Genomic DNA, 26,018 nt, shown 5'->3' with positions numbered 1-26,018 from the left:
CTCATTAAAAGGCTGGATACAGAAAAGGTACATACCAGCAGCTTCTGCTTGTCTTGATATAGTGTGAAATGATGATGGATTTGTACAGTTATGGTTGGACGTGGTGGCAGTAGTTGCTGATTTAAACAGAGTGACCATAGGGCTATCTCCCCCATCTTGAGAGTGCAATATTTGCCCGTCAGCACCAGGAATCAAGCCCAACCAAGGGGCAGTTTGCATAAAATGGCGGGTATCCACTTCTCTCTGTCACATGTATAATACAGAAGATATTAAAGATTCCTCTTTGTGGAATATTATCACTACCACAACAGTAAATACCATCACTTTTCAAGCAAAAATAAGGTGATAACTAAAAAGTAAAAGAACGTGAAGATTGTTGTAATTCAATGGTCCAAGATCAATTAACTTCATTACACAGATGTAACCAAATGAAAAAAGGCATCATGTCCCAAAAAAAAAAAAGCCTATTAGACATTCATTTGCTCCATCATTTCCTTTTGCAGAAACCTACTTTATGACTCATAGGATGAGATCAAATATTGGAGAAACTTCTGCCTTCAGGAGATTGCAAGCACACGCTCCGACACAACTCCATACTTTATGCAAGTAATAAACTCTTATCCAGGTGAGCAGCAGGATCAGAAATGCTATTCAACAGTCTGCCTTCCCCAAACATAACAAAGGACAATGTAGTAAACTCTAGTTACTGAGATATTCAAACTACTTTCAGATAACAAGGATTTAGGCAAATTGCCCAGGAGATCAAACGAACAGTCGGTCTATTAACCATCTTGTAATTTATGTTGTGCAGCAACAACAACAACAACATACCGAATATATTCCCACAAGTGGGGTCTGAGGAGGGTAGTGTGTACACAGACCTTACCCCTACCTTGTGCAGGTAGAGAGGCCGTTTCCGAGAGACCCTCTGCTTGGGTCTTAACTTATGTTGGTGCGATAAATATATGTCACAGAAAGAAAAGCAAAGCAGTTGTGGCAAGATCATACAGAAATGACAAGCCTGAAGATGTGTCCCAAGTGTTATCTACAGAACAAACTAGTACAATTTAATGATGAGTTATTCCTGCCAAGAACATAACAGAATATTAGAGCAAGCAAAACAAGTTCAGTGGCACCATCTTATTACCTCACGGTGTCCTATTCCTGTTCATAGGAAAACTAAACTGATATATTGGTTAGATCTATTACCTTTATTTCACTTTTATCGGTACATGAGAAAATTAATGCCAAAAGTAAATAATGACAAGAATCACGTGACGTGATAGCACACACCAACACTTATTTACAGGATCAATTGGCATGAGGGATTGTTTAAGACAGGAAATCCCATTACTCCGCATTGGATTGTATGAAGGGATTAGCTGTTCAATATAAAAGTTCTCCCATGTACGGTATGGTATAACTGATTATGCATCGCATAGCTCACCAGATCAAATCCTTTATTCTCTAAATGCCTTAGCCTGAATTCATAACTAATCTAATATAAACTATTAAAAAGAAATAGCATTTTAGAAATCAATCAGGAAAATAAATTAAAAACCAAAATTACAAGGCCCCAGAGAAAGCTGCAGAAAAGAAGAGCCACAAAACAGAAAAGAAAAAAGTCTTCGGACAAATATATACCCAAAAAAGTAATAAACGCATATTCTAAAGGTAATCAGTTAATTAGAGAAATACATCGATGGAAAAAGAACCATAAATTGCAAGCCCACTAGGAGTTGTATCAAAAAGGGAACAAGAAAACCTTGACACATTCTCTTTAACATTCAACACGCCCACTCAAACTCAAAGCGGAGAAACCAACTTAAACTTGTTTATTTTGAAAACATAGAAACAATATTGTCAAAAGATCGCCTGAAAATCTAGATTGAAACGCTCTAATAGCTGAGATCTTGCTGGAAAAGTAGTTTGTCAGAAAGATGGACGGATAGAGGTACAGTGCTGCAAGAACGATCACTACAAGGAGGCATGGTGTGACCTGGAATGGTAACGGAAAAGAGATGCAATGCCATGAGGACAGTCATTGAAAAGAGAGACAATACTTAACAATTGTCGAAAAGAGGCATGGTGTCGTGGGAGCGGTCACTACAAAGGTGAAGTGCCGCTGAAAGTTCGCTAGAAACAGGTACAACACAGTGAAGCCGGAATAAGGAAATAGAAGAGAAAGAAGAAAAACATTAGCAGGGCATGCTGAGTCAGTCCACCCACCATTAGGCAAAAACTACTTGACTCTCTACCAAGATCCTAGAGGCTTTTAAACTGAATTGTGTGACCACCTCATCTAAAGTTTAAACTATTAAAGATAGTATATTTTATTTAATTAACTAAATCTTGATGAGAGGTCTTCTTAGAGTTGGATCTAATAACATCTTCACATAATTCCCAGACTTAAATACCACCTGGGGGACAAAAAATTTACTGGAAATGGCAGATCACCAATTCAACATTTATCCTGCATTGACCTAACTGTATCCCTTATTTGGCTAACCAACTACCTGTTATAGTATCTGAGAGGATAATTTACTTATTGGTCATGCCAGAAGCTCAGGAAACTTACCAATACAATATCAAGAAGTCCCATCCAGTACAATATGCTACCAATCTCCTTGATTCCACAAAGGACTTCAGCTTTGAGTTCAGATTTTGAATGCCAACAGCTAAGATGCTCCTTGACAAGCCTCATACAGCCTAAGCATTGGAAAAAACAGTAACAAGACCATTAGATATTGAACAACAATAACCACTTAACAACATCGGGAATCAGAGAATACAAAATGATATTTTATTTGTGGATAAGGTTTAATTATTTATTGATGTGATTTGGAATGGTCGCACATATGATGCATACAAAAAGATGATTCTCGTCTAAACAGCATACAGTCACCAGTAGTGATACATTCCTATTAAATAAACATTAACTTTTGTGCATCCCCCAGTATTCAATCCATTCATCCAATTATGGCCAAGGTCAAATTCTTCTTTGGTGGATTCATCACTGTTAAGAGGTCTGGGACCCTCCACTAGTGTATTTGCCTTTAACAGATGCCGCTTCTCCTTTGTCCTGAATGCAGTTCAGCCCTTGCGCAATCCAACTGTTCTGTGAGTAATTATTGAGTGAAGAGCAATGCCAAAAACTCAGAATCCAGCAATGAGGTCAAATTTAGATTGGTCTGTTTAAGACTAGCTTTCTAACTCTTTGATTGACAAATAAAATTTACTTGACTTCGGTAAAAGCAGTGTTTTGAATAGCGTGTGGCGACAAATAGCGACGAGGGCCCGCTTCACTGAGGCGAGAAGCGAAGCGCTCGCCTTTTTGATGTGAAGCGACAATTTATACAAAAAAATTTTATATATATATATATATATATATATATATATATATATATATATATATATATATATATATATATAACTAAAAATTCAATAAAAATTTAATAGATAGTCATAGTAGATTCATAAACTAAAACAAGCAACATCTATTCTTCTTCAGGTTTGAAATAATGCTCTCTGCCTCTGCCCAAAGTGAAGCTGTGAAGGAATTGAAAAACAAAAAACAGAGCAAAAAAAGAAAGAAGAAGAGAAGAAGAACTGAAGAACAAAAAGAAAGACAAGTCAGAACAGATCAAAAACAGGGTGCTGCTCGATAAAAACAGAGCAAAAGAAAAAAGAAGAAGAGAAGAAGAAGAAAAAGGAAGAAAAAACAGAGCAAAAGCAGACTCTGTTCTGTTGACTGCTGCTTGATAAAAAACAGAGGCCAAAAAAAAAAAAAAGAGAAGAAGAAGAAGAAGAAGAAAAAGGAAGAAAGAAAGAATGAAAGGAGAAAGAAGAAAGAAGACTGAAAAAAGGAAACTCGAAGAAGAAGAGAAGCATACCTGGGTCGACTTGGATGAAGAAGAAAATGGCAGAAACTCGAGATGTGGCTGGGTCGACCACTGTGGCTATGGCTGGAGAAAGAAATCGATGTGGCTGCTCTGCTGTTTGAAGCGTGAAGAAGAAAGAAATGTCTGAAAGCTCAAAGCCCTAATCGCGAGTCGTTTTCTTTAATCCAAAGCGACGCTATAGTCGCATCTCGCTACAGTGTCGCCTCTCGCTACACAGGCAAAGGCGAGCGCTATTTGTAAAACACAACGCAACACAGCAGAAAAGCGATGGAGGCTCGCATCGCTACGCCCCACGCTATTAGCGCTGAGGCGAGCGCTATTTACAACCCTGGGTAAAAGAATTGACGTGACTTCGGAAATGCAAACTTTTGTGATTTGAAGCTTGAAAACCAGGGTTTTGCCGCTAGCCAAGTTTTAAAGGGCTGAATATAAGTGGATCGTGGCAGCAAGGCCGCTCTACCATTGAGAATACTGCTAACCCAGTTTAAAAGAAAACTATATGAAATAGCTGCTTTTCTAAACATGGAATAACATATATGCTATAAAAGATAAATACAAACTGATTCTAACTAAAACTTCTAACCAAGATTACGGCAAGATTCTGCCTGTTTGAAATACATTACAAAAGCTGCTCTAGAAAAGATTACATCCATAAATCATAACTAATAGAACAAAACCTAAGAGACTATGCTGAGAGAGCAACATATTTTACTAAATTGGTGCTCGGAAACTAATTAGAAATTTTCAATTTCAAACTTGCAGCAAGATTACTGAACAAATACATTGTCTCCGCATTCCATATTCCTGATGTTGAGAGCACATTAAAGACCAAAGAAGATACATATCTAGAGCCAGTTGAAAGGGAAAAATCCAAGTTGGGTTCTTTAGCAATACTTCACGTTGAGGAGCAAAAGAGAGAAACATCTAGAGCCCTTATAGTTGAAAGGGGAAAAGGCATCCAAGTTTAGGTTATTTAGCAATACTTCAAACATTCTCTTCTTTCCTAATTCAATCACCAAGGCATAAAAATCTTTATGAGAGGTTATTAAACTCAAAATCCGAAAATATACTCAGCCTTAACTCCCTCGAAGGCAAACTAGATGAGAAGAAGACTAATCACTTGGCTCGCACACAATACCTAAAGTACAAGAAGCTTCCTACTGTGGACCAAATAAGCTCAAGTATTTAGAGCCCGTTTGGCCATGACTTTTTTTTCACTTTTTTCGAAATTTTTTCACTTTTTCGAAATCAGCGTTTAGCCATAAAATTTTCAATTTTCACTTGAAGATGAATTTTGAAATTTTTCGAAAATTTGAAAAACTCCAAAAAGCTATTTTTCAAAATTTGCACTCAGATCACTCACAAAAATTCAAAAACAATCCAAAATTATATTCATGTCCAAACACAACTCTAATTTTCAAATACCATTTTCACTTGAAAAAAAATTCACGTTTTTTCAGAATTTTACAATTCTTAAGCTCAAGTATTTAGTCTAACATAAACCAGAGTTACCCGAAAAGAATTTTGAAGGAGGTTTTGCTTCTCCTTCTGAAAGAAGGCAGTAGGAATATTACACATAGTAAGGCAAAACAAGAAAGGGTGCAACGTGACTACCATTTCAAAAACTAACTTACACTAACAGGAGATGTAAGAGGCCAGCAATATCAAGTTTCAAAGGACAGTGAATATGGGTAACCAAATACTCTGGATTAGTACAAGAAAAGTCTCCCACAGGGAGATGGCACCTTCACTGAAGTTGATTTCTGCTACCAGTATAGGTGAGGCAGAAGGATACGAGTCATTCAAAAAGCTGACATTTAGATACCTTTGGAGGTCAACTTTGCTACATAATGCGACAAACTTACCTGATATACCACCATCAAATGGAAGCAACCCTATAGATTTTGGCAAAGCTTGTTGCAATCCAGTAATCATTGGTTCAACAGTAGTTATCTGGACGAGAATTCGCAATGCGTTAGCATTTAAACCAGAGCTTTGTAATGATAATATGCCACAAATTGCAGACAGATGAAGCTAAAAATATTTTCATTTATATGAACTTAAAGTCAGCAAGATGATTACCAAATAAGGGAAAATATTCATGATAAATCAGTGGTTCCAGTACAGTGACATGAAAACTGAAATAATAATGCAGGACATTATCAGGAGAGACACTAGTAATTGTCATAGATCTGTTACCTTGTTCGATATATGATCCAAAAGGGCTCGCATAAGCCAAGGCAGTGACCTAGATCCCAGGAGCTTGACTAGAGAAAACATGTGAGGAACGCCAAAAAAACCACAGTACAATCGAGCAAAGCTCTGGTAAGCAGAATTCAAATCCTACAGCAAGAACAAAGGGAATTGATTAATTATGCTATATAATAATCCAAATATCATGGAAAGTAATTGTATCCAGTCTATCCAAGACACACTGAAATATCATTATCTTCAAATCAAATACAAATATGACAAAAAGTTGTTTGCATCTAAGTTGCTCGGACTCCACTTTCGGTGTCACACCTGTGTCGACACAACATGGGTATGGGTGTGGGATCCGTACCGGATCTAGTCAACCAATTTTGGATACTTTGCCCAAAATTGACAGAAATTCGGGACAGATACAGTGATTTTTGAACTCAAAACAAAAGTTAAGGTGAAATTGAAGAAAATAGAATACCTTGTATATAGAAATTTCTAACTTTTCTTTTATCTCCTTCTTGAACTTTTCTCTTGATCAATATTTTATCCTTCTCGGAATACCTTGTGTAGGGTTGTCTAAGGGGAGGGTTCTGGGTACTTAAGGGGACTGGGTAAAGGGGGCTGTACCGGTAAGGAGAGGATTCCTTAAGGGGCCTGAGGCTAAGGGGAATTAAGGATATGGAGTAAGGGGACTTTTGGGGGTTCCGTACCAGTACCACTACCGGTCCTAGGGGGAGGGTACTTAAGGGGGCCAGTAAGGGTACTTAGGTGTATTTTTAAATTAAAATTTTCAAAAATTGCTATATTTAAATATACACAAACTTAGAGGTTAAAAACATAAATTAGGGGGTAGATGGGTTGTTAGGGGGGTTGGGAGGAAAAAATAGACATTTTTGGCGGTTGCCAATGGCTATTTTTTAAAAATAACCGTTGGCTAACGGTCAAAAATGGCTAAATTTAATAAATAAATTAAAAAAACTAAGGGTATTTGACCGATACCGATTCGGTACCTTAAGGGTGCCAACCAGACCGGTTCTAAGGGTACTTTTTCCGGTACCCTCCTACTCCCCGTTCCCTTTGCCTAAATCCCCTACCCCTACCCCCCAACTGGACTGGGACGGAGCAGTACCGGTACGGACCGGACCGGTTCCAGGTAATCCCCTCCCCTTAAACAGCCCTACTTGGATGTAATGTCTCAATAGATATTTGAATTATTTTTAACCGAATCCCCGCACCCATATCCGTACCTGGATCCGTAACCCTCCCCCCACATCTTAAAATTTAGATCATGAAAGATCCTACCTCTAGATATGCACCCGTATCGGACAACCGCACCCGAGTTCGATCAACTTAGGTTTGCATAGCTATTTGACAATAAATTTAAAGAGGAGAAACTCGAGGTTGAGGTGGTTGAATGAAAGACAACACCACCAGATCTTTTCACAGAATCCCCAATATTCATAGACGATAAAAGATATAATGTCATTGAAAAATTACATACATATAGCCATGAACTTTAAGAAAAATGAATCAGAGGGAGTGACAGCAAATTACAAATTCTCAAAAACTTAGGTACTTTAAATTTCACATTTCTCTCTACACTGGCATGCAAGTCTCATTGAATATTTACTGGCATACACGTCTCTAGTTGACTCAAAAGACTCCTTAAAAATACAGAACTGAATGCAAGTGTAATTGCAATAACTAAACCTTAGTCCAACTAGTTGGTAACTTTTATATAGATCATTTGCTGCAATTGTGTATTCTGTTTTTAGTTAGTTCAATTGATTCTGAGAGATTTTAGGTCTTCTGAAACAACCTCATAAGATATACCTCATCTCCTTTAGAACATTCAATCATTACAATGTCGCACCTATACAAGGGCATGTGGAGATCTACCTAGGAAGCGGCGAAACTATCACTTCGACCTTTTCATTTCCTCTATGTGCTCTACTTGCACTGTTAATTGCTCAATTTTAAGCTCATTTTCTCAAATTGCATTAGTAAGATTCAGATATCATTTCTTCAGCTCAGAGAGTAACATTCATAATATACGACTGAAAATACACTGAACAACTGCTGGAAAAAGTTGCAACTGAAGAAACTTAATAGACATACAGAAGCCTCAATATGGTAACAGCAGAAAACACCATTTAAAGAGTACTAGAACATTAAATCAGGAAATGTGCCAAGGAGGTAGTTTCTTACAGGAGTACCACAGTAGAAGTTTGGCTTTGCATAAGGAACCGAAGGCTTTTGGACAGGAACAGGGGGCACTCGTGATGATCGGACAAAGCGCTGAGTTGTATTGCAAAGGATGAAATTTGGCAAGAAGTCATTTTGCATTTCTGTCCAAATCTAGAGCACATCAAGAGCATAATAAGTATCCTTATTACATTACTGAGTTGTTCCAGTATTGACAACTGTCTTATTAAGACTCTTAATTAGAAATGTTAACAGGAAAACAATTCGGCCAGGGAGATGTATAAAATTTAGGAAGAAAAATTAGCACATATCGCAAAACGATATTTGAGAACATAGATTGGCGAGTTATCCATGTAAGCAGATTGATCGTTCAAGTGCTCCAAACAAATGAAGACAGCCAAGGTTAATCTACTGTACTGATGATAAAACTAGCACCGTACTAAAGCACAGCACATCTATCTTGGTCTACAGACCTTTTTCTTCACTTGATCGATAAACTAAGCTGCAGCACTTCCTTTCCAATAAAAATACAGACCTTGCAGTAACCAAAATGACGGGCTACATTTTCTGTTTATGTGTTCTCTCGTAGGCATTGTTGCTTTTCCCTAGTTACATATGAAACCTACTGTAAGTCAGTGCCTTGTTATTTACTCTGTTCTCTTTTTTTCATTTTCCCTCCCTTTTCTCTTTTCTTTGGAAGGGGGGAGGAGTGGGGACTATTTTAAGTTTTTAGCTTTGAACTCTTAGCTTAGGATTCGGTAGTTCTCTGTTGTCCCCTTCCTCTATTACACCGTGGAAGCCTTACATGCCCAACTATTTACTGTAACTGAACTCGTCACTTGCTTGAATTGAATGAGAACCCATTTGTCATGTAGCCCAGAATGAGAACCCATTTGTCATGTAGCCCAGCACCACTCCATCACCCCACTCCTATCCCCACCCACAGACACGTGCGTCAACCATCTTTCCCTCCACTCCCACGTACCTCTTCCCTTATCATAATTACCAACAGTCCCCAAGGAGAAAGCAAATTTAGAATCTTGCGTTCATATCTTTTCTTCCTTTTCTTCAAAAGAAAAAAATAAAAAAGCAAAAGCCAACAAGTCAGAAGGTATATTTTTTAACATTATGCAGAATTTAGAATAGGGTCGAAAACCAGAAAGAACTTACAAAAGAAAATAAAATTGGGAAAGTAAGTATATTGCACCAGAACATCATAAAGGTGAAGACATGGTATCAAAATTAGGTCCAACAATTAACTTTTCAAATCATAACTACTGCGAACATGTCGCCCTTTTCATTGGCTGCACATGAAGTACGTATTAAGAAATCAATGAAGTTCATAACTATGTGATATACATATATATTCACAACCGACTAGAATTGCGGAGCTTAGAAAATAGTAATTAAAGCCACAACTCACCAGAATCAAGAAGATAAGTAAAGGTGGAGCAGGAGATAAAACAGAGATAGATAAATATGAGTATCTGCCATACTAAGTTTCACACAGGATTGAAAAAGATACTGACAAACCTGAGAAGCAAGTCGACTAGAATAAGAAACAAGGGATACATTCTCCTGCATCTCGTTCAACATAAGATTGAAAGAATCTATTATAAGGTCTTTTGAGAGCAATTCATGAGTAAGTTGCAAAATGTCCAGCAACATTTCCAGTTCCTGAGAGAGAGAGAGAGAGAATAAGTGTTAAAATTTTCAATTAAGAGATAAGGAAGGTTCAGGTTTTGGGTGAATTCAGAAGATATGTGAGAGTTTTTACCACAATGGCACATAAATCCTGTGATTCAAAGCGATCAAACAGGAATTCAAGATTATCTCTGAACATTTTGTTCATCCTATCAGCAATCAAACTTCTCAAGTTGATGGTCCTTCCTAGAAGCTGCATGTAACAAAAATTCTAGTTAGAAATTAATAACCAAAGGAGTGAACGTAATGTAGGTAAACCAAGATTCTCATATACAACTCCAAAATTAGAACATAAATATAACCATAATGTAGAAAGGGAGAATAAATAACCAAGGACGTGTTACTAATCTTGTGAATATTACTCGGATCTAGTAAATATAGCATAGGATCTGTGAGCTTGATTTACTCCGTCAACTTTGCATTTTTTATTCTCTTTCCTTTCTTAGAATATGTAGACTTCACTAGTAAAACCCCAATAGCTTGAGGGAGTAATCAAGCAGTTTTGCTCTCAATTTCTTTTACTGGTCTCAATTCTCACATTCTGGGTTCGAGTCTGACCGCCACTCATTATCAAAAAGAATTTCCATGTGCTTAGCTCATTAAGAAAATCAACCCAGCACATGAGCGGGCGTGTTTGAAGGCATAATTAAGTAAAGTAAAAAGTTGTGCTCTCTCTAACCGCTTAAGCTTTCCGCAGAGATGGTCACACATTTCAACATAAGTAAAAAAAACAACTGGTCAACATGGATGCATCTCCTCTAAAATGAATGGTGCCTCGAGGATATGTTTAAATTTTGTAGACTAATGTGACATCTATGCTTTTTAAGAGGTCATTGTATCCATGTAAGTAGTTTTCATAAGTAGTGTCATGGGTGGCTTTCCAGCCATGCCCATGACCCCTTGGACGCGCCCCATGGCGTTCCTAGCAAGCCTCCCAATACCTAGCGCCATGTACGGCCCCGTGGTCTTGGTTACGCCAAGTGACAAGCGCGCATGTGCCTCTGTCGCTCCACCGATAGCCCTCGCCAGCACCGCGCGCGCAGACCGTGATGCCAAAAACAAGGTTGCTGACAACGGACCTGTTTCTACCTTGTAGAAAACTAAGTCCTTTTCATTGTAAATATAGAGTAGTTTTATTTCATGTACTTCCATTATGTTCCTCTAGCTTAGTTAGGTCAAGTCTTGTAACTTTGGTTTATTTTTTTTAAGCATTATTAGGGGATCAAGCAATCAAACTTTCTGGCAAGCAAACAATTCTCTGTACTGGTGTCTCTCCCCCTCGACACCGTGTTGCTTTTCTATAATAGCTTTCATTAATGCAATCAAGCTTTCTTTCATTCTCAATTCTCATTTATGTTTTCTCAATTGCTCTTGACATTGGTTTTCCCGTACGGCACTAACAATCTTGTCTAGCGTACGGAGGGGATCTCAGTTGGCGGATAGTAACTGCACTAACATCAGTTGCTTAGCCTTACGTTGCTCTTCCAAGGAATCTCAGGAAGGCGCCGCGTAACAGTTGGTATCAGAGCCTAGGCTCGACATCGGACGAGGGAACACATTGCCATTACCACCATTTCTGACCATGGTGAATCATGGGGATCGCATCGCGGCCCTTGAAGAGACGGTTAACGTATTACGGCCCATCATGGATACGGTGCCTGAACTAAAAATCAGGCTAGTGCAAAGGTTGGACGACCTGGACCGCAGAATGCTCCAGGCCAAAGTTGACATAGAAAACATTAGTCGCGACTCAGAAGGAGACCGGCAAACGGCAGCCACAGAGGCAGCCGAATTTTTTGATAAATTCGAGGGCTTCTAACAGGAGCGTGCCGAGAATTTAGCCCACAGGGCACAAGAGGCAGACAAGCTAACTGCCATGCAACAAACTATAGACAACTTGACAGGCCAGCTCAATGTAGTCAATGCTGCTTTACAAGGCCTGCTTCGAGGAGGCGGAAACCAAATCGGTGGTGCTGTGAATCTCGCCCCTGTGGGACAAAAACTGAAAATTCCTGAGCCAAAGCCATACAGTGGAGCTCGAAATGCCAAAGAAGTGGAAAACTTCATCTTCGACATCGAATAGTACTTCGATGCCGTGGGGGGCCTAGAAGAAGCTAAGAAGGTAGCAACTACTGCCATGTATCTTCAGGGTGATGCTAAACTCTGGTGGCGGGTGAAGTACGAAACCATCAAGGCCGGTGAAGATGCTCTCGAGACATGGGCAGAACTGAAGGCAGCCACCATACGCCTACAGTTCTTCCCCGAAAATGTTGAGTACAATGCAAGGATAAAGCTACGAAAACTCCGCCAGACCAAATCAGTGCGGGATTACGTGCGAGAATTCTCCGTGCTCATGCTGAACATACGTGACATGGGGTACAAAGACACTCTTCACATTCCTAAAAGGGTTGAAACCTAATGCCCATATGGAGCTGCAAAGACAAAGGGTAGACACGTTACCCAAGGCGATCCAAGCAACGGAGTGCCTTGGGGACTATCAAGTGGAAGCTCGGAAGGATAGGCCTCAACAGTCTGTCCGAGGAGGATACAAAGGGGGCCAGCCTAGCACTGGTGGCCCTAGCAGAAGTGGAGGAGATCGGAGTGCAACCAAATCTAAGGCTCCCTCCTCAGGCAGTACTAGCACTGCATCTAACAACAACGATCGGGGGAGGAAACCCCCTTCAGGATGCCGTCATTGCGGCGGACCGCATTGGAATAATGAATGCCCACATGCACAGATGAACGCCCATCAAGCTTTTGATGATGGGACGGATGACGACGCAGATGATGCGGACCAGACCGAACCAGTAGGTGACTTCAATGCAATTGTTGGCTCTATTTCTGAGGCCTTAGCGGGAACAAGTGCTGGTATCCGCAAGAAAAAGGACCCCTACCCAATCACTAAGAAAGAGAAAAAGAAGGCGGATGAGAGGACTCCTCTTAAACAAGAGACGACCTTAATGTTCGTCGAGATAAAGGTAAATGGCAAGCTCATTCGAGCGATGATAGACACGGGTGCTACCCACAACTACTTAGCCTCGACTCAAGTGGAGTGCCTTGGTCTAGTTGTAGGAAAGGGCAGAGGTCGTGTCAAGGCTATCAACTCACGTCAGCCAGTGGGTGGAATAGCCAAAGAAGTAAAGAAAATTCAACTTGCGAGTGGTGATCATAGATGACTTCGAGTTGATAGTTGGGTTGGAATTCCTGAGGCAAACCAACACCATGCCCGTACCGTATGCAGACATGCTACTGATGATGGAGACAAACGGGGCCAAGCCCTGCATTATCCCGTGCATGCCCATGAAGATGGCCGCGGAGAACATCTCGGCCTTGAAGTTGAAGAAGGGGGTCAAAAGACATGAACTACGTTCCTGGCTACCCTCTGCATTGAAGATATAGAACGCTCCTCGGATCCCATTCCTGCACCCGTGAAGGAGCTGCTACTGGAGTTTGAAGACATCATGCAACAGGACATGCCAAAGCGACTCCCGCCTAGAGATTGAGTTGGTGCCGGGTGCGAAGCCACCCGCCCGGGCGCCTTACAGAATGTCACAACCCGAACTCACCGAGCTTCGGAGACAGTTAACGGAAATGCTAGACACAGGGATCATCGTGCCCTCCAAGTCCCCATACGGGTCCCATGTGCTATTCCAAAAGAAACATGATGGCAGCCTACAACTCTGTGTGGATTATCGGGCTCTAAACAAAATCAACGTGAAGAACAAGTACCATATTCCGCTAATGGCAGACTTGTTCGATAGACTGGGTGGCGCAACGGTGTTCACCAAAATAGACCTGAAGATAGGTTATTGGCAAGTTCGGATTACAGAGGGTGATGAACACAAGACGACCTGTGTGACAAGATATAGGTCGTACGACTTCCCGGTTAAGCCATTCGGCTTAACTAACGCTCCAACCACATTTTGCACCCTGATGAACCAGGTCTTCCGAGAGTACATTGACGAATTCGTGGTGGTCTACTTGGATGACATTGTGGTATATAGCCAAACACTGAAAGAACACCTGGAGCACTTGCGGAAGGTCCTAGCCCGATTGCGGGAGCACGAATTATATGCGAAGCTATCCAAGTGCTCCTTTGCTCAAAAACGGATTGACTTCCTCGGACATGTCATCGAAGAAGGGCGGATCAAGATGGACCAACAGAAGATTCAGGCTATCACAGATTGGCCGCCGCCTAAGGATATCCACGCCTTGAGGGCGTTCCTTGGCCTATGCAACTTCTATCAGCGATTTGTGAAAAATTACTCCCTCATCGCAGTGCCAATGACAGAACTCCTCAAGAAGGTCACGCCTTGGGATTGGGGACCTAGGTGAGCGGAGGCCTTCAACGCATTGAAAGCGGCTATGTCTAGTAGCCCCGTCCTGGCCCTCCCTGATTTGGCCAAGCCATTCGAGGTACAAATGGATGCTTCCGACTATGCCCTTGGCGGAGTCTTGCTACAAGAAAGGCATCCTGTAGCATACGAGAGCCGGAAGCTGAAGAATGCAGAGCGACGCTATGCCGCCCACGAGAAAGAATTATTGGCTGTCGTTCATTGCTTACGCCTTTGGAGGCATTATCTGCTGGGAACCCCGTTCGTGGTCAAGACAGACAACACAGTTGTTAGCCATTTCATGACCCAGCCGAAGCTGAATGGTCGACAGGCCAAGTGGCAGGAACTCCTAGCGGAATTTCACTTCAACCTGGAATACCGAAGTGGGAAGACTAATCATGTTGCTGATGCACTCAGTCGGAGAGCTGATCTAGCATCAGTGTGCCTACTCGCCACCCTAAGGGGGAGCGAAGTAGCCACCACCATAAAAGACCAGATACATGATCTACTCATCAAGGATCCTGCTGCACAGTATTTGGTTGATTTGGTAGGACAGGACAAGACTCGCCAGTTCTACATGGAAGATGGTTTCCTAAAAGTGAAAAGGAACCGACTTTATGTTCCTAAAGGAGGAGATCTACGAAGGACCCTTCTGGCGGAATGTCACAATACTTTGTGGGCCGGCCATCCCGGTGAAGAACGCACTATGGCATTACTTCGCCGTGCATATTATTGGCCTCAAATGGCCGATGACGTCGCTCAGTATGTGAAGACTTGCCTAGTATGCCAGAAGGACAAGTCGGACCGCTTGACACAAGCGGGACTCTTGGAACCACTAGTTGTCCAAAAGAGACCTTGGGAAAGCGTTTTCCTGGATTTCATCACCGGATTGCTCAAGGTCGACGATCTCACAACTATCTTGGTTGTGGTGGATCGGTTTTCCAAGTATGCTACCTTTATAGCAGCCCCACAATATATATCAGGAGAAGATACAGCTGGACTCTTCTTCTCTCATGTCGTCAAATATTGGGGCCTGCCTAAAGATATCGTTAGTGATTGCGACTCACGCTTCACTAGCAACTTTTGGACCCAACTCTTTAAGTGCTTTGGGTCAAAATTGAGCCACAACTCAAGTTTTCATCCGCAATCTGATGGCCAGACGGAGCGGTTCAATGGCATGCTGGAGGAATATCTCTGCCACTTTGTAACCGGATCGCAGAAGAACTGGATGAAGCTTCTGGATGTTGCTCAATTGTGTTTCAATTCACAAAAGAGCTCTAGTACAAACAAAAGCGCTTTTGAAATTGTTACCGGACAGCAATCGCTACTCCCACACACCGTAAATGCACCAAACATGTCAAAATCTCCTCGAGCTGCTAGCTTCTCAAAAGAATGGAAACGAAATGGAGATAGTGCGGAGCTATCTTGTCGAAGCCCAAAAGCGAATGAAGAGGCATGCTGATCAAAATCGTCGATTTGTTGAATACCAAGTAGGAGACAAAGTGATGGTCAAAATCCCAAAGCAGTACTTGTTTGCAGGGGTCCATGACCCTCGCCTATTGCAAAAATACATTGGACCCTTGTCCATTGAAAGGTGCATTGGGAAAGTTGCATACCGGGTGGATACCCCAGCTTGGTGGAAAATCCATCCCGTCTTCCATGTCAGTCTTCTGAAACCTTTTCAGGAAGACATGGAGGATCCTTCACGGAGCCAACTCACAATACCTAGTATTCGAGGCCCCAACTCAACCGGAAAAAGGCGTGTTGAAGCTATTCTTGATGATCGAGTGATTCACGCCTCAAGGAAGGATCACCAAGAGTTCTTGGTGAAATGGCAGGGTTGTGATGCAGAGGAGAATACTTGGGAGAGGGGAACAAACCTCAAAAAAGCCTACAAGAGCCTAATTGATTATTACCTTGCAAGTAAGGCGCCGAGGAGGGGAGCCTTGGCGTAACTGGTAAAGTTGTTGCCATGTGACCAGGAGGTCACGAGTTCAAGTCGTGAAAACAACCTCTTGTAGAAATGCAGGGTAAGGCTGTGTACTATAGACCCCTGTGGTCCGGCCCTTCCCGGGACCCCGCGCATAGCGGGAGCTTAGTGCACCGGGCTGCCTTTTTTTAAGGCGCCGAAGACGTCGCCAACTAAAGTGGGGTAGGCGGCTTTCCAACCATGCCCCATGACCCCTTGGACGCGCCCCATTGCGTCTAGCAAGCCTCCCAACACCTAGCGCCATGGACGGCCCTGTGGTCTTGGCTGCGCCAAGTGACAAGCGCGCATGTGCCTCTGTCGCCCCACCGATAGCCCTCGCCAGCGCCCAGCCGCAGGCAGATACCAAAAGCGCCGCGCGCGCAAACCATGATGCCAAAGACAAGGTTGCTGACAACGGACCTATTTCTACCTTGTAGAAAACTAAGTCTTTTTCATTGTAAATATAGAGTAGTTTTATTTCATGTACTTCCATTATGTTCCTCTAGCTTAGTTAGGTATAGTTTTATTTCATGTACTTCCATTATGTTCCTCTAGCTTAGTTAGGTCAAGTCTTGTAACTTTGGTTTATTTTTTTTAAGCATTATTAGGGGGTCAAGCAATCAAACTTTCTAGCAATCAAACAATTCTCTGTACTGGTGTCTCTCCCCCTCGACACCGTGTTGCTTTTCTGTAATAGTTTTCATTAATGCAATCAAGCTTTCTTTCATTCTCAATTCTCATTTCTGTTCTCTCAATTGCTCATGACATTGGTTTTCCCGTACGGCACTAACAATCTCGTCTAGCGTACGGAGGGGACCTCAGTTGGCGGATAGTAACTGCACTGACATCAGTTGCTTAGCCTTACGTCGCCTTTCCAAGAAATCTTAGGAAGGCGCCGTGTAACAATAGGTTTGTGGAACCTTTGACAGATACAATATAATATCTTCTCTTCGCAGATACAGTATTATATCTTTTTTTCTTTTTATAGAAATTAACAGTTAAATAATTATATCACTAGCATATTTTCCATCTCCTTATTTTTCCACCCTATTTTCTTTTGTAAAAGAGGTTGATGTCAGACAAGTCACTTGTATTGTACCATGTCTGTTAAATAAAACACATCCAAACTTCTCAGCGCACACCAATCAGGAATTTTATTTCTCAATCTTTGAAAATGGAAGCAAATGCAAATTTGGAAAATTCTATATATTGAAGAAAACGAGGTAACTTGATTACTAGTTGAACCAACTGCCACTGGACATAACAAAATCAGGAGAAAAACCCCGGCAAAACATATAAGTTCATTACCAGATACAGAATCTATATTTATACTTACCTTCACTCTAGTCGTCTTTAAAAGAGCTATGAATCTCATTGGCTGGACCGCAAACTTTTCGCCAATGTCTATGGCAAAGAGGAATGATGGATCAAGTAGCTCACTGCAGAATAGGAGATCGTCAACTTCTGATAGACCATCTCATTTAGTAAAAGTTACACGTAAAAGGTAAAGAAGAGAAATACCTGGCTGCCCAGCTTTTGTAGTATGTAAAAATAGTCTCACACAACTTCAAGACAAATATATCAAAACAATTGTCCACCTAGAGAGAATATGGAAAACAAAAGGTGTTGTAAAAGCCTTTTAATTCACAAAGGGAAGATAGTGCTTCCTATTGAATCTGCTAAACTAGATTTCCCAAAAGTATAATCGATATTACAATATCTAAAACAAATTGCACTTTAAATATCACATGAGCATATGCTACAAGGTGAGAATAATGCTTGAAATTCGAAATAATAGAGTTCCTTTAGCTCATAAGATAGAATTTAAGAATACAGTTCAACAGCATCAAAATCTGCTGAATATAGAGATTGCATGTACATATGTGAAGTTAGGAAGATGGAGAGAAGATGACCAAAAGGTTTTCCCCGGGATCAACAATGTTAATATGCGAATTTAACGGTTTATTACCTCAGCTTCGATTTCATCATATAGAAAGCGTTGCTTGAGGATCACTAATGCTTGCTGAGCAGCATCATTATAGATGTCAAATGGCATCAAGGCACTCTCCAGAAGGCCAATGATTGGAGATTCGATCACATGATCCACCAACATCCATGGAAGGGAGCATTCAATGGGGAACTGCAAATAGATATGAATAAAGTTCCTTGAAATAGCCATGACAGATTAAGAAGAACTAGGCAAAGCCTTTTCTGTACATTTTTTTTAATTTGTTTGGGGGTAGGTAAACTACAGAAAGCACAACTTTTAAGATATTAAGAAGATTCAGGGCGCCTCCTACTTCCAACTCACAAGAAAGGAATATCAGGATGTTGATATGTATTAAGAAAGGAACCTCTTTAGCTGTGAAGTTGAAATCCATAGATATACCACCAGAATGGAACGCCAAAACTTCTAGCAAATAGGAATTTAACTATGCAAAAAAGGGATCATCAAGCAAGTTGGCACTTATATACCTGTATAACACGAGAAGACTCCAAATAGAATTCTCTAAACCATAAGAAACCAAGATCTGTCAAAGTTCCTAGAGTAGCTGCAAGGAGTGAATTGAAATGGATTATGCTAAGGAAGATATATTACAGAATAAACAACTTCCATATACTCAAAATAGTGTTAGAGGAGTCTGGTGCAAAAACATAAAGCAGTGGCATATGAAGGCCAGAAAAATGATACAGAAGAACTAACACACTCTTATACATGCAAATCGCTATGACTAAATAAGTACAGTATCACCAACAATTAATCAATTATACACCCTAACTTGCACATTAATATAAAAGATCATGAATTTTTATGAGCCTTACAGGATATAAATAACACAGTATAAGATAGATACCTGTGTAGTCTAATACATGCAAGAAAAACCCAAGCTTGTAGAAGAATGTCTCCAGTTGTTTCAAGTCATTGATAGGTATTTCAGAACCACTATTTCCAAAAATACCACCAGGCTTCCGCATGTTGCCACCAGAAACCACCTCATATATGAGGAACTGCAAGCAATGGACCTGGCGAAAGGGAGAAACATTTATACGAGTAATATATAGCATACCCAATATCCAAGGTAGACGCTTCTAATGTATTTCTCTTTCAGATATAACCACTTTCATCATTATTTGGTTTGCTAGTTGCAACCAATTTTGCACTAACTTACAGAGGAAGAAAAGCACTACTCCGCGAGATATAAAGTCAATAAGTATGACTTCTGACTTCTAATTTGGGAAAACTTGACTAATATAGTACTTCAGGAAAGATGTTTTGGATGTGCCATGGATTTGCAACTATAAATGCTTTAATCAAAGAATACTGAAAAATTTTATATTCGGATCCAGTAAACTTAAACATCTTGTGCCTAACAGAATAAAGATATTATATAAGTAACAGAATATAACCCATCTACCACTACTTAGATCACGACAATGCATGTATAAGGACAATGAAGCTTATAAAGAAAGTAGTAAATTTTCACTCTGGCCACTTAAGCCTCCTGTGTGAGATGTCACAAGTATTCAAATGAGATAAGAGACCACAAACTACAAAGCAGGGAATGGAACACATATCAAATTTTGGAAAGACAAATGGATGAGCAACACCCCACTCATGTTTGAATACCCCACCATTTTCCAGATTGCCCTTGATAAGGATTCCCCCATTACCCAGAACAGAACTGGCAATATTTGGGATGTGCACCTCAGAAGATCTATACAAGATTGGGAAATGGACAGCTTGATAGACATGTTAGCCAGAGTGGAGGTCTTCACCATTGATGAGAATCTACCTGACACTATGAAGCGGGGGAACAAGGGCATCTTTACAGTGAAAGAATGCTATAAGCACATCTGTATTCAGAACCATGTATTTGACTCAGACCCTTGGCCATGGAGACTAATATGGAAGACCAAACTACCCATCAAGGTTATTTGTTTCAGCTGGATTGCTCTATATGAAGCCTGCTTAACACATGATAATCTCAATAGAAGAGGCTTTCAACTGGTCAACAGATGCTACATGTGTAAGGAAAGCTCAGAGAATGTCAGTCACCTGCTCTTGCATTGCCCAGTTGCCACTGATCTGTGGAACATGTTTTTTTGTCTTTTCGGCTTGAACTGGGTCATGTCATTGCATATTAGAGAAGCATACACAAGCTGGAGTCTTTGGGAAGTTGATAAGGCCATCAAGGAGATCTGGTTAATGATTCCTACAGTTATTTTTTGGAGTTTGTGGAATGAAAGAAACCAAAGATGCTTTGATGGAATCTCAACTCTAAATCACACTCTTAAAGCTAATTGTTTGCTTAAGGCCAAAACTAGAAGTCATAATAATAAAGTTACAACATAAACACAGTAAAATGCTCTCAGGCACTTTATCATGAATCCTAGGATTGTATCACCACCCTCCAAGAGCCAAGCCTGTCGCGACCAAAACCCAGCTAAAATCTCCGGCGTCCGACCACCCACGCGCCCTCACGCGCGGCCCAGCTCCGGCGACTTCTCAGCCACGCGCCGGCGCGTGAGGCTTATCCCGGCCAATTCTCAAATGTTTTTCTTCAGACAGCCTCTTCGCGAGGCTGTTCCGAGTCTACCCATCCAACAATTTCCAAATTCCAACGACTTTCACTATTTTCCGGCGACTGAGAGGCTTTTTTCAACCAATTCTCACTTCTTCTTCTTCTTCAGTCAGCTTTGGGTCAGCCGCATTTAGATATGATGGATTCTACAGAGAGAAGCTCTTACTTCTCTCTAGAATCTAGAAAACTGGAAAATATGTCTTTCATTAAAACTGTCTCTTGGCCAGCCCTAGAACTTGGGGGAAGATGCCATCGAAAGCTCGACGTAGGGCAAGAGCCGCACTTCTCGGTGTGTGAGGAGCACACTCTCAGGCGCAAGGGTTTCTTGGAATCTTGTCTGATTGGGTCTTTCTCCAAATGGGTTGGTTCTCCAGAGGCTGTTAGGAACTGGGCAGCAGAGGCATGGAACGTCAAGGACGGGCTGAAAATATCGCAACTAGGGGACACGCAATATCTCTTTCGATTTGTCGACGAGTCTCAAGCTTCAAAAATTCTTGTTAATGCTAGCCAGATGGGTGGAGCACGATGGGTGTCTCGACCCTCGTTTCCCCGGCGAAACATTGGTGGTCAACATGGTGGGTCTCCCGGTGCATCTTTGGTGCCTTGACCTATTCAAGAAGATTGGGGAAATATGTGGGGGTTTATTGATGTCACTTGCAGCCTGCACGATCTTTCGCGAGTGAGGATTGTGGTGAGGAAAGGGGGCAGAATCACTGTCTCAACTGTGGTGGAAGATGGCTACTTGAGTTACAGGGTTTGGTTGAGCCCTGAATTCCGCCCTATATTTATGCCTGTGGTAGTGGCGGAAGAAAAGGGAAGGTTAAATAGAAGGGAGGAGAGGGGAAACCAGTCTCTGAAGGGAGGGGAGGACTCGCCGGATCAGTGGACTAAGCCGGAATCAGAAGTTAAATCGAGAAGGGGGGGGGTTTGAATTTCGGAGAAGAAGTCAAAATTTTATCGGGAGGAAAAGGCGTGAATGCCCATGGGTTAGTGATGCGGGCTGGAAAGGCAGAATGGGCCAGTCCTCCTTTAACCATCATAGGGCCGGGCAAGTTTTCAACAAGTATAGGCCTGGGCCTCCACACATGGGCCCAGCAACTTTTCCCAATTCTATTAGAATTGATCCCAAGAGGCCCAGATTATATCGAGTTGCGTCTGTTAAGGCTCCTAAGCATATGGGAGCAGTCGCTCCTTCTTCTTCTGCCAATGGTGCTTCACACAGTGGCATTTCTTCACCATGCACTAGTGACCCACGCCCCTCCTCGGCCACTGCTCCAGGGGCAGCACATGCTAAAGCTGGTGGTGTTAATCCACGGCCTCCCGCCTCTGATGAACCCAGCTCCATCGCCCCCTCATCTTCCCTTGTGCTTAGCTGTGCTGAGCTTACACTCCAAACTCCTTCTTCAGGGAAGATTGCTGCACCTGTCCCAGTTGATGTCAGTGGTGGGCCAGCAATACTAGTTAATATGCCGCCAAGGGTTCCATCCCGATACCTAAAGTTCCTACTGCTAGCAATGCTATGGTCTTGTATTCCTCCGGCAGGAGCAAGGAAATGGTACATACAGAAGACGTCTGTCCGATTTCGTCACGGGTTGGAGGAGGGGATATGTCCTTCTGGATGGAGGATAAACTATTAAAATTTGGGAAGTTCTTAGATGTTTCTTTTGAAGGGAATGAAGATAGGGTGCTACAACTGTTGAGGGAGATTGAGCAACAGTCTTTATATGAAGGTGCAGGGAGGGAATTGGGTCAAGGTGTTAAGCAAAATAACTTAGGGGATGTAGTGGTGTACCAGAGAAGGGGTCGGGTGTGCGATAGGGAGAAAGGGACCTCGGCTAGGGGGGTGGGGAAAAGGGGGCTATTGTTACTTATGGAAGCTAAGATTCTTTCATGAAATGTGAGGGGGATGAATGACCCAAACAAAAGGGTCATCATCAAAGTGGGAGTCAGAGAGTGAGGCGCTAACCTAGTTTGTTTTCAGGAGACCAAAATGGAAGCTTTATCAGATGCGATTGTGAGAAGTGTCTGGGGAGGTAGTTGGGTGAAATATGACTGGGTCCCAGCAACGGAAAGTGTCGGGGGCATTCATTTTATGTGGGATGATAGAAGCTTGGAGGTAAAGGAGATTAAGAAGGGAGTTTTTTTTTAGCAACTCTCGTCAAAGATAGAGTGAGTGGGGTGGAGTGAGGATTTGGGGGAGTGTACGGACCGGTAGGAGAAGGGTCCAAGGTGTCTTTCTGGGAGGAACTAGCCAATATTATGGGGGAATGGGACATTCCATGGGTTCTAGGGGGAGACTTTAACACTATTAGATTCCCAGAGGAGAGATTAGGGTGTCGCCTGATTTCGAGGGCAATAGAGGAATTTTCTGACTTCATCAATATCATTGTCTCATTGATCTTCCTCTGTCAGGGGAAAGGTTTACTTGGGCCAGGGCGGAGGATTCCAACTCAAGATCTTCCTCATGCTAGATGGATGCAGAAAGAGGGGGGTGCGTGCTCCCTTCCGATTCGAGAACATGTGGTTGAAAGTGCCAGGATTTGGTGACAAAGTGAAAGAATGGTGGGCAAGCTACGAGGTATCAGGGTCATCCTCATTCCGTCTTCCGAAGAAACTCAAATTGCTCAAGGGAGATAATATTAGGTGGAATAAGGAGGTTTTTGGGAGGGTAGAGGTTAAAACGAGAGAGCTTATGCATGAATTGGGGGAATTACAGAGAGGGGAAGGGGCGAGGGAGCTAGATGAATTTGAGAAAGCGAGATTGGGGGAGGTTAAGAGGGAAATAATTGAGTTAGCAATAGCTCAGGAGACTAGTTGGCGGCAAAAATCGAGGGCGCTCTGGTTAAAGGAAAGGGATTCAAATACTAAGTTTTTCCACAGGGTTGCGGTCGCAAATCGAAGGAGAAACTTCATAGAGTCCTTAGTTATGGATGGGGTGAGGATTGAGGGAGAGGAGGAGGTAAAAGGGGCGATAGTGGGGTTTTATGAGAACTTATACAAAGAGTAAGTTAGTTGGAGGCCTACTTTGGGGGAATAGAGTTCAACAACATAGGGGAGGGAGACAGTGAGTGGCTAGAAAGGGCTTTCGAGGAGGAGGAGGTGCACGAGGCTGTGTCGAGTTGTGCTGGTGATAAGGCCCCCGGGCCTGATGGTTTCTCTTTGGCCTTCTTCCAGCTTTGTTGGGACACCATTAAGGGGGAGTTGATGGAAGCCATTGAATACTTCCACGTGAATGGTGTTTTCGAGAGAAGTATCAATGCTTCTTTTATTATTATTGTGCCTAAGAAAGAAGGCTTATCTTGTATCAGAGACTACAGGCCCATCAGTCTCGTGGGGAGCATTTACAAGATAATTTCTAAAGTGCTCTCCAACAGACTCAAGAAGGTTCTTCACGTGTCTGTTTCGTCCTCCCAGAATGCGTTTGTGGAAGGTAGGCAGATCCTGGATGCCGCTTTGGTGGCAAACGAACTAGTAGACTCCAGAAGGAAAAATAGGGAACCCGGCTTACTGTGCAAGTTGGACCTTGAGAAGGCTTTCGACCATGTCAATTGAGAGTTCCTGGATTTCATTATGATGCGGATGGGGTTTGGGGAAAGATGGAGGAGATGGATCAAGTTCTGCATTTCCTCAGTCAGATTCTCTGTCCTGGTTAATGATAGCCCGTGTGGTTTCTTTGGCAGCTCCAGGGGCCTCAGGCAAGGTGATCCCCTATCCCCCATGCTATTCATTCTAGTGATGGATGCTCTGAGTAAAATGATGGATCGTGCGGCGGGCGGAGGCTTCTTGAGAGGATTCTCAGCTCCGATCGGGGTGCCCAGTACCTGAAGAGTCGCATTTGCTATTTGCGGATGACACCCTTGTTTTCTGTGATGCCGATATGGATCAGTTGACCTGCCTGAAGCAGGTCCTGCAATGGTTTCAAATAGTATCAGGACTCAAAATCAACCTCGGCAAGTGCGAGATTTTCCCGGTGGGTGAAGTTGCTAACATTGATGCTTTGTCTCATGTCCTCAGATGTAAGTTGGGCTCTCTTCCCATCATTTACCTAGGTCTACCATTGGGCGCTTTGCATAAGGATACTACGGTTTGGAATCCAGTGATTGAAAGGGTTGAAAAAAGACTAGCAGGCTGGCAGAAACGATACTTGTCAAAAGGCGGTAAGGAAGTACTTATCAAAAGTACTTTGTCGAGTATCCCTACCTATTACTTATCCCTGTTGCAAGCACCGGTGAGCATCACAGAAAAACTGGAGCGACTTCAAAGGAACTTTCTGTGGGATGCGGCGGATGGAACTAGAAAGTTTCATCTAGTGAATTGGCAGACAGTCACTTCCCCAAAGAAGTGGGGTGGACTTGGAGTGAAAGATCTTAGGGTATTTAACAGAGCTTTAATGGGAAAGTGGCTGTGGAGATTCGGGGTAGAAGAGCATGCTCTATGGAGGGAGGTCATAGTAGAAAAGTATGATTCAACGGGAGGGGGTTGGAGGACCAAGGCGATCACAACACCTTTCGGGTGTGGCATGTGGAGGAGTATCATGAAGAACTGGGAAGCCTTCAATGGCAACATCACTGGGAGATGGAATGAGAATCAGCTTTTGGAATCACAGGTGGTGTGGAGAGGATACTCTAAGGGTGTCTTTCCCCAACGTTTTCAGAGTTTCAAACCAGAAGGAACTGATGGTCCAACAGATTCGCAAGGAGCATGAAGGGGGTAGTATGGGACCTCTCTTTTAGAAGAAACATGCAAGATTGGGAGATTGCGGAGTTACAAGATTTGTTGGCACTGCTATACGGGCAAGAAAGGCCCCATCGATCTTGTGATTCTTGGAGATGGTGGTTGCGTAGCGATGGTTTGTTCACTATAAAGTCCTTTTACCAGAGTATGTTGGTGAGAGAGGAGGCTACTTTTCCATACTCCTCGATCTGGATCCCTAGGGCGCCAACGAAGGTGTGCTTCTTTGCATGGCTAGCGGCGAGGGGAGTGATCTTGACTGCTGAAAATCTGCGAAAGAGAGGAATTACACTTGTTAGTTGGTGCTACATGTGTAAAAGCTCAGGGGAAGAAGTTGATCACCTTTTGTTGCATTGCCATGCTTCCTCGGGTTTGTGGAGGGCAATCC

At 42.3% G+C, this 26,018-nt stretch overlaps 1 protein-coding gene across 2 annotated transcripts in view; it reads right to left on the bottom strand.

Annotated features, from left to right (window-relative positions):
- Positions 1 to 26,018, bottom strand: part of LOC107776356 (protein PIR) — a 48,343-nt gene that overhangs the window by 9,981 nt on the left and 12,344 nt on the right. For both annotated transcript variants that reach the window (XM_075226565.1, XM_075226566.1), the window contains exons 16-27: positions 19,172 to 19,340; positions 18,792 to 18,868; positions 18,286 to 18,456; positions 17,838 to 17,914; positions 17,653 to 17,755; positions 10,087 to 10,206; positions 9,843 to 9,986; positions 8,313 to 8,462; positions 6,102 to 6,245; positions 5,768 to 5,855; positions 2,579 to 2,709; positions 36 to 243 (exon numbers count right to left, since the gene is read on the bottom strand). In XM_075226565.1, the coding sequence (XP_075082666.1) occupies positions 36 to 243; positions 2,579 to 2,709; positions 5,768 to 5,855; positions 6,102 to 6,245; positions 8,313 to 8,462; positions 9,843 to 9,986; positions 10,087 to 10,206; positions 17,653 to 17,755; positions 17,838 to 17,914; positions 18,286 to 18,456; positions 18,792 to 18,868; positions 19,172 to 19,340 (1,582 nt within the window). The remainder of the gene's footprint in view (positions 1 to 35; positions 244 to 2,578; positions 2,710 to 5,767; positions 5,856 to 6,101; positions 6,246 to 8,312; positions 8,463 to 9,842; positions 9,987 to 10,086; positions 10,207 to 17,652; positions 17,756 to 17,837; positions 17,915 to 18,285; positions 18,457 to 18,791; positions 18,869 to 19,171; positions 19,341 to 26,018) is intronic.

This window comes from Nicotiana tabacum, chromosome 12 (genome assembly GCF_000715075.1).
Source record: "Nicotiana tabacum cultivar K326 chromosome 12, ASM71507v2, whole genome shotgun sequence".
Lineage (NCBI taxonomy): Eukaryota > Viridiplantae > Streptophyta > Magnoliopsida > Solanales > Solanaceae > Nicotiana > Nicotiana tabacum.
This window is presented reverse-complemented; position numbering and strand designations above follow the sequence as displayed.